Below are 8,256 nucleotides of genomic sequence, written 5' to 3'. Positions count from 1 at the left end.
TGCATCAAATCTAACTGCAAGACAATTTGAATATTAGGATTTTAAACTTAATGGTCAACCTGAAGTTAAGATTCAAGTGCGGACATGAAATGCACAGGTGGATTTAATTTCTTCCCACTGTCTACAGGCAAATACGTTTGAATTAATTCAATTAACTTTATTCGTCCCTTGGTATAAATTGTTTAGTATCTTCTGATGTATCATCGAGCTGAAGGATTCAGGAGGGGCTGTTGCCCAATCGCCTCCTTTCAGGGTTATTTTTAAACCGTGTTTAAAGAGAAGGCCTCAGCACGATAATGGACACTTCATATTTACAAAATGTGTAATCTTTTATTTTCGAATGCTTATGCTAAGGCATATTTGTCCATAGGGTCTAGAACCATGAAAAAAAAAAAGTGCCTTCAAAAAATGTAAGGCATATAAGCCTACACCGAATGAGTGAAAATAAGTTATTACAAAGTCAGACAGATAACTAGATAGATAATATCGATAACATTAATTGTGTTTTGTTTTTTTCAATTTCAAGGCCAATGTGGTTTATACCCCGAGGCACTAGTTGGCGCTGCAGCTACATAAAGCAGGTAATAGGGGGAGAGGAGTTGTGAAGCAAAGTCCCGCAGTGTGCTCCTTGCGCTGCCGTCGCTACGTTACCCGGGTTTTTCAGCTAAAGCTAACTAGGGGAAAACCCTCTCATCGGATTTTAAACTATATAACGGAAACCAAAATGGCCTCTGGTAATATTTTGTTTATTTGTATGCAAACATTTGTTTCAATGATTTAACATATAACCAACAAACAGCTAGCAGATAGCATTACGCTTTTAGCCAAATTAGCTGCTGAGCCACAAGGCCGAGGACCCGTCTATTTACCGGAACTCAACGCCCGTTACCTAATAAATACTGCGATTTATCAATCCAGCCCAGTTTGGACGTGTATTGTCCAACTGATAGTAGTATGATTTAATCGATTTGTGGTTTATTTTCCTGATTACCGATGCTTAACGCCCAATAAACCGAGACGACTCATCCGCTACTCATAATTTGTCATCCTACGTGAACGACTCGCTGTAGCTCACAGGCCCATTGTTTCCCTTTTAGGAGGAATTAAATCCTGTGCCGGTGAACGCACGGTTTTACCCGCAAACCGCATCAAATGTTGCTTATCAAAATGTTAACCAACATATTACTCACGCTTGTGTGGCCTTTATCTGTAGTGTATTTAACATATTTTCGTTGTCCCCATGAGTACGTTAGTCAAAGGCGAGACAAAACCCACCGCCATTTTTGTTGTAGCTAGCTACATCGTGGGGGCAGCTATGCTCTGGTCAACTCTTGCAGACCCGTGTTCAACGGATTGGTTAACTCTACGTAGGAGTCACGGGTTTCGTTTCTGGTCTTTTACTATCTGTATGCACTATAATTGTTGTCTAAATGTTGTCCTGAACACTCTGACTCGTTCTCTGTTCAGATTCGGGCTACGGTCAGCATGGCGCTGCACAGAGGTATTGCACACTTCACGTCAATATATATTTATATATAGATACAAGAATGACCTAATTTGTCCAATAAGTGAATTACTACAAATGACCTGCACAATAATATTTTAAATGTTTATTTCCATAGCTATGGGTCGTATGGCAGTCAACCAGGTGGACAGGTACAACTAACATCTACTAATGCATTTTCAATAGTTTCCTTTGCGTAGATGTAACGTTAATGTTCATATTGTCTTATTACCTTATTTTCACAGGGTTACGGTCAGGGAAATGGCAGTGGCACCTATGCAGCACCGACTTACCCTGGCTATGGGCAACCAACTACAACACCAGGTATGCTAATCAAGCAATTACCCTCCAGTTAAATTTGACCTTTAACGTTTTCATCTATTGGACAATGTGTTTTAATAAAACACTTTTCACTCACTGCTAATTATGGCAATGGGTTGGCTTGATTTTCAGCCAATAATATAACATATTTCTCTTCCGGTCAAGCATTCGATTTTGAAGGATTAAATCACATTTGCACAAAATGCTATAGTGATAATTAAATTAGCATTGTTTACTTGAAATACCTAGACATTGGACTTTTCATTGTATGTTGTCGTTTAACCATGTTATCTTAACTTTTTGGCAGAGGCTTACGGTCAGCCTACCGCTGCAGCCTACGGTCAGCCACCAAGCTATGAAGGCTATGGAGCGCCGGCAGCCCAGGAAACTACAGGGTATGTCACCTCCAACATTTATTTAGTTAAGTCACTGGTTCTTTACCCTTTTAAAGCCAGGGGGCTTCTGTGTTTTCTGTATTGTACAAGCCAAGGGAAACCATGGTTCAAACAGAAAGGCAGGGGGTTCCTCTGGTATTAAAGCTCCACTAGAGGATTGTAATCATTTAGATGTTAAGGATGTGTGACTAATTGGGTCCTCCCCCTTCCCACAAGGTATAGTGATAAGTCGTCCTACGGTTCAAGTGCCTACGGCCAGCCGCCACCAGCGGCTTACGGTGGAGGTGGCTATGGAAGAAGGACTGAAGGTGAGACTACTTACTCAGTTCTCATTGAGGCATATGCACATGGTAGCACACTTGGCTCAAAAGCTGTCCTATGCGTTTATTTTATACAATAACATATCTATACTTGAAATATAATTCTAGCTCTGAATAGGGCTGTAAATCTCTGGTTTCATCACAATACAATTTTAAATTGATTCATTAGACAACGATACGATATTTGCCGATATCAAAAGTCTGTTGCGATACAATTTTGAATCGATTCAGGGGCATGCAATCGATATTAGACTATCATATTCCCATTTAACACAACCTCTTACATTCACGTCAACTCAAAAATAACTTATTTCATAATTTTATTTATTTGCTCTTCTGGATATTTAAAACAAAAACAATCCATTTTTAATACAAACAATAAAGTGCCACATTGCATTTAAGTGCAAAAGGTTTTTTATGGCTTAACTTAAAGAGCCTGTAATGATCTTTCATTTTGAACATAGACCATTCCCAACCTATCTGTGGATAGTGTTCTTCTAAAAACAAAACATACTCGTAATCATCTTGGCTGTTAGGATAAGCCGTCCGTGTTGCCAGATTCGGCAAATCTTCCCACCCAATTGGGCTATTTTTAATCACGCTGGGCAGATTTCCCGTTTTTCCAGCCTAATCTGGCAACACAAACTGAAACTAGACATCCTCACGCTCACACATGTGCTCGCTGTCGCTGCTTGCCTCGTTTAACTGGTGAACGGATATGTGTGCGGCTTGGCACACTTGCGCAGAAATAGTTTCACAAACACCCGCACAAGGAGATTGTCAAAATAAAAGCATGTAATACGAAATAAATCAATATGCATTGATGTTTGGGCGTTGCATCAATGCACTGGGATCATTCGCCAATTAATCAATGTATCAATCTACTTAGATGGATCGTTAAACCCATAGTTCTGAAGGGAAGCAAACAATTTTATTTAGTTTATTTTCAATATTTGAATGAAGGCAAACAAGAAGCAGTTTTGAGTCAGTCCCTTGAGTTCCAGACCTTTGCTCGCCAGGTGAAAGTGGAGGCGTGCCTACGAGGTTCGGAAGGGACGAGGGGGGAGCTGACCGCTCGGAAGGCTACAGAGGGCGAGGGCGTGGCGGCGGCGGCGGAGGCGGATTTGAGCGTGGCGGATATGACCGTGGGGGCTATGAACGTGGTGGTGGTGGAGGAGGAGGCGGTGGCTACGATCGCGGGTCAAGAGGAGGGCCTCCTGGTATGGGGTAAGTTGCATCGCGCCACTGCCCCACAAGGTATTCTTCCATAGACCATGCTTTTTCACAAGACCCAACTCCAGCCCCTTTACATTAGGAGTTAGGCCCACGGGAAGTCATCCAGTGTGAGATCACCTGTAAAAAAAAAAAAAAATAATTCTCACAATATTTTCTTACTACTACTTAGTATTTTGTTATTTACTGTCATCTGCCATTAGGTTGTATACCTTTTTGAAGTTAAACTTTATAGCATATGCATGTGACATTCCTGTTCCACTGAAGTGGTGGGTTATTCTCTTGGATGTTCGCAGGAGTCATCATTCAGGGGAATGAGGTGTGTGTGTGTGGCGGGTGCTGCTGTAGAACATGACTCCACTAGGTGGCACTACTAGAATTGTACAAATGATTTTGATGGTAGTGTCTATTCTGCCACTGGTCAACTTTTTTTATTTATATATTTTTTTCTGTTCTGGGCTCATCCATAAATTGGTGGATGCACGATTTGTGGATCCGAATTTTGGTTCGGAACGAGATGGCAAACATAAAAAATGAAATAATTTTGCTATTGTGAATTTTTGCCTAGGAAACCGGCGTTCTATTTGAATATTGATTAGAATGTGTGTTGAGGTCGGGATAGTGTATTTCGTGTATTTTAAGTTGCAAGCTGTCGGACTTACTGAGGGTCAGTCTTGACGGGTGGCTTGAGAATTATAACAAGCAGCCAAACTCTCGTGGAAGGTAACTATGGAAGACTTGATGGACCCAATGTGCTTAGACCAAATCCTCATCCCGAGCTGTATCACATTCAATAGGCCTCATTCAAGTGTTGTATATTTGACTTGGTAAGCATGTGTGCTCTGTTTACATGGATCTACATTCTATACTACAGCTTTTAAGAGTGATTGAAGATTAAACGTAGACCAATTTGACCTGTAAATGTTGGCAAAGCTAAATTGCGCTGTTAAACCAGCCTAGTGTATCCAATCTGACATGAAACACCCAAATTACACTTGAATGTAAATGAATCAACCATACATAATGGTGCTCCAGCGAGATGTGACGAGTGTCTTCACTCGTCCAGATTGTGAAATCGCAGCTGCTTAGCAGCCTGTCCATTGCTCTCTTAATGTCCAAGACTAACGCATTCCCCTCGTGTGAGCTATGTCTACCATAGTCGCACAGCGTGGCAGGAGTGCATACTGATGGGATGTAGGGGAGCTTTGAGCTCTCAGTCTTTGGGACAAAGGAAAAGCCATCATATCTCCAATTTTTCCTCTGCAGAGGTGGTGACCGTGGTGGCTACAAAAATTTCGGTGGTAAGTGATGAGCATCAGAACTGTCTCGGTTGGGGAGGAAAGAACGGGTTAGCAGGCGAGAAAGAAATCATAAAATACAATGCAATATAGGAAAAACGACAAACAAGCATGGTGAATGCCACTATTTTTCATTTCCAAATCCTGGGGGCCGCACCTAATCTTAGTGGGATATCTCATTTCTGCACTTCAGATATGGTAAAAGAACATGGTGCTTGAGTTTTATACTAATGGTATTGATGCATGAAGACCAAGGTTGAATGTTAGCTGGCAGAGGAAAAAGGTGTGCCCAAGGTGACAAAGGAAAACTTCTTAGAACCGGAGACTGTTCTTCTTGGTTGGTTTGTCCAGAAAAGGCTCAATTCTGCCCATGTTGTAAGATGGTGGTGTAACGTGCAACTGTCCCAAAACACACCCCAGGAAACTAAAACCTTGCTGACGTATCTGTTAAAAATAGTGCAAAACATCGCCTAGGTAGCAGTCAAGTGGAAATGTTTAGGACTGAAGGTGTTGGAAGTTCCCATGCTCACAGGCTTTTCTCATCCCATGCTTTCCATCTTACAGGCTCCCGAGACTACGGCCAAAGGGATGAGCCTGGAGGTACGTCTGGACAGTAGAGGGTCACATCTAGACGATCTGCTGTATGTAGTTGAACTTGCTTTCCTGTGCCTAACACGTGTTAATACTTGATGTGTCCCTCTGGCCACAGGTGGAGCTAGCAGTGGTGGGGCTGAAGACAACTCTGACAACAACACAATCTTTGTCCAGGGACTTGGAGAAGAGGTCACGCCTGATGAAGTGGGCACTTACTTCAAGCAGATCGGCATCATTAAGGTGTGGTTTGGGAGCCTCTGGAGATAGCTTACAACAATATAGAGGCTGGACCTTTCGGCACAAGGACCAAATGTGAACTTTGTCAATGTGGGTAACTGTTCAATAAATTAAAATGTTTTTTGTCTATCAAAAGTTGAACAAGAAGACAGGCCAGCCGATGATTAACCTGTACTCGGATAAAGCCACCGGCCGGCTAAAGGGAGAGGCCACAGTCTCCTTTGACGACCCGCCCTCCGCCAAAGCTGCCATCGCCTGGTTTGACGGTAAGAAATGAAATCCCATGTATGCATGTGTTCTGAAGGAACATCTCTTTTCCCCTTTCTTAACAGTGTCTTTCTCATCTCTAGGCAAGGAGTTTAACGGTAAAGCCATAAAGGTGTCGTTCGCCACCCGCAGGGCTGAGTTCACGCAGAGAGGCGGTGCCCGAGGAGGCGGTGCCGGAGGAGGCAGTGGCGGTAGAGGAGGTACGCTCCGTGAGAATAGCTCGATCAGCAAGTGTATTCCCTCAAACTTTAGGGTGTTGATGAGTCTGCTCTTGTTTCTCCCGTTAGGGTTCAGAGGTCGCGGCGGTGGAGGTCCTAACTTTGATGTCAAGGGAGGAGACTGGCCGTGCCCAAATAGGTAAGGGGGAGGTGTGTGTAATGATATTTGAGAAGCTCCTGTAGAGGGATATTCCTGCAGGTATGCTACATGAAGAAACTATTGAAAATGGACGGATGATTTGACTCTGGCTTGTTTTCCTTCTCAGCTCTTGCGGAAATATGAACTTTGCACGTCGATTTGAATGCAACAAATGTGGCACGCCCAAACCCGGGGACAGCTTCGGAGGAGGTATGATTTGAATTTCAATGCTCGCAATCTTGTGTACGGGTATTAATTTTTTTGCCGGCTCCTAATACCTCAAGAATAACCTGCCTTCGATTGATAGTAAAAAAATTAGGTGTCCTTGTAGACTCCCCCTAACGTACGACGGTGTCTGTCCTCAGATCGTGGCGGTCGCGGTGGCTACGGTGGTGACCGTGGTGGCGGATTCCGGGGTCGCGGTGGGTTCCGTGGTGGTGACCGTGGGGGTTATGGAGGCGGCGGAGGCTATAAAATGGGAGGACGGTGAGTTCAGCCGAGCTAAAAGGTTCACTGTTTATTTGGATACTTGCATGAAATCGTTCTTCAGTTGTGCATTTCAAGGTGTGTACATTTGGTGTGACACTTACATATATATACACACGTATATACATTATGTAACCCAGTGCTGAATATTTAATGTTTTACATTGGAATTCCCTCTGGACATATTTGCTTATGTTTGAGATTGCAGCTCCCAGACCCAACTCTTGTTTTGCTAGTTAACCACTAGAGGGCATAGCCTGATTTCTCAACTGAGGTCACAGGCAGATTCATTAGTGATTCATGGCAAGTCACTGCCTGTTTTCCAGACATGACAATTGTCAAGGATACAAAGCAGACTCTAGGTCGCAATGCCTTTCAGGTGTCCTTTGTTAGATGGCTGTTATACTGTTCAGTGGTACATCCAGAAGGGTGGTGGGTGGGTGTGAAACTGTGTTGCTATGGAGTGTAAATTTCTGTTGTGTACCCAATTATTAAATGTTTGCCTGAAAGGAAACCCTAGTGTTCATTTCCAGGAAGATATAAGTGCATAAATCTAAATATTTCTCCTAGATAATTATTCGATTCGCAGCCTGCATGTTCATGAGTGTCCTAGTTGGCACTGATTGATGTCTAATGTGACTTTGTTGCCCTTCCTCAGAGGTGATCATAGAGAAGACAGAAGAGACCGGCCATACTAAGTGTTCAGCAGTCGACCCGGTTCCAGCCCAGGGGTGTGTGGTGGTTGGGAGCGTGGTATGGGGGAGGGCTATGGGGGGAGGAAGGGATTCGGCTTTGAGAGGGATGGGATGGGGGGTCGGGGTGGGTGGGTGAACTGCTGGAAAACTGACTTGCATACCTTCCTTTTCTTTGCCAATGCATCCCATGTTGCTTTCTGTTTGTGATGGAAAGATGTACAGCGACTGTGAAGGGACTTTTTGGGCTGTAAGGACGCATCTGTATTGGGGTCAAATGTTTTATTTTTTTCCTTTCTCATTTTATTTGTACATCTTTTTTTTTTCTTCTTAAATTCTAGGTCCAGGCTTTTTTTGTGGGGTAGACTTATTGTTTTGTTTTGTATGATCAAAATAAACTGTTAAACCTTTTTCCAAAATATTAAAAACTTGTGCTTTTTATCCTTTGTTTTTCTTTACACTAACACCACACCTTTCAAACAGGAAATTATGTTGATGCCGTTATTTGAATCTTAAGTGCACCAGGTATATAGACCATGCTCTTTTATCATTG

The 8,256-nt window shown here is 42.9% G+C and overlaps 1 protein-coding gene across 4 annotated transcripts; it reads left to right on the top strand.

Annotated features, from left to right (window-relative positions):
* Window positions 1-599: 599 nt before the first annotated feature.
* Window positions 600-8,142, top strand: LOC311342066 (RNA-binding protein FUS-like). Of its 4 annotated transcripts, none has more exons than XM_084466880.1 (16): window positions 606-734; window positions 1,468-1,501; window positions 1,623-1,656; window positions 1,750-1,828; window positions 2,133-2,220; window positions 2,443-2,528; window positions 3,560-3,767; window positions 5,040-5,074; window positions 5,636-5,671; window positions 5,781-5,905; window positions 6,039-6,168; window positions 6,253-6,369; window positions 6,457-6,526; window positions 6,654-6,736; window positions 6,892-7,012; window positions 7,670-8,142. In XM_084466880.1, exons 1-16 carry the CDS (start codon window positions 725-727, stop codon window positions 7,707-7,709), a joined length of 1,296 nt encoding a protein of 431 aa, XP_084323006.1. In that variant the 5' UTR covers window positions 606-724; the 3' UTR covers window positions 7,710-8,142. The 4 variants fall into 4 exon arrangements, with proteins under 4 accessions (XP_084323008.1, XP_084323007.1, XP_084323006.1 ...); XM_084466879.1 differs by having other exon boundaries at window positions 2,437-2,528; XM_084466882.1 differs by lacking the exon at window positions 5,040-5,074 and having other exon boundaries at window positions 600-734.
* The last annotated feature ends 114 nt before the right edge of the window (window positions 8,143-8,256 follow it).

The sequence above is a fragment of the Micromesistius poutassou genome, assembly GCF_964030765.1.
Source record: "Micromesistius poutassou genome assembly, chromosome: 4".
NCBI lineage: Eukaryota > Metazoa > Chordata > Actinopteri > Gadiformes > Gadidae > Micromesistius > Micromesistius poutassou.
Note: the sequence above shows the minus strand (reverse complement) of the source record. Positions and strands in the feature narration are given on the sequence as shown.

Excerpts from the sequence above, each read along its gene's own strand:
- LOC311342066 (XM_084466879.1), top strand. Across the intron at positions 6,169-6,252 it reads TGCCATCGCCTGGTTTGACG|GCAAGGAGTTTAACGGTAAA; the intron begins GTAAGAAATGAA and ends TCTCATCTCTAG. Across the intron at positions 7,013-7,669 it reads GGCTATAAAATGGGAGGACG|AGGTGATCATAGAGAAGACA; the intron begins GTGAGTTCAGCC and ends GCCCTTCCTCAG.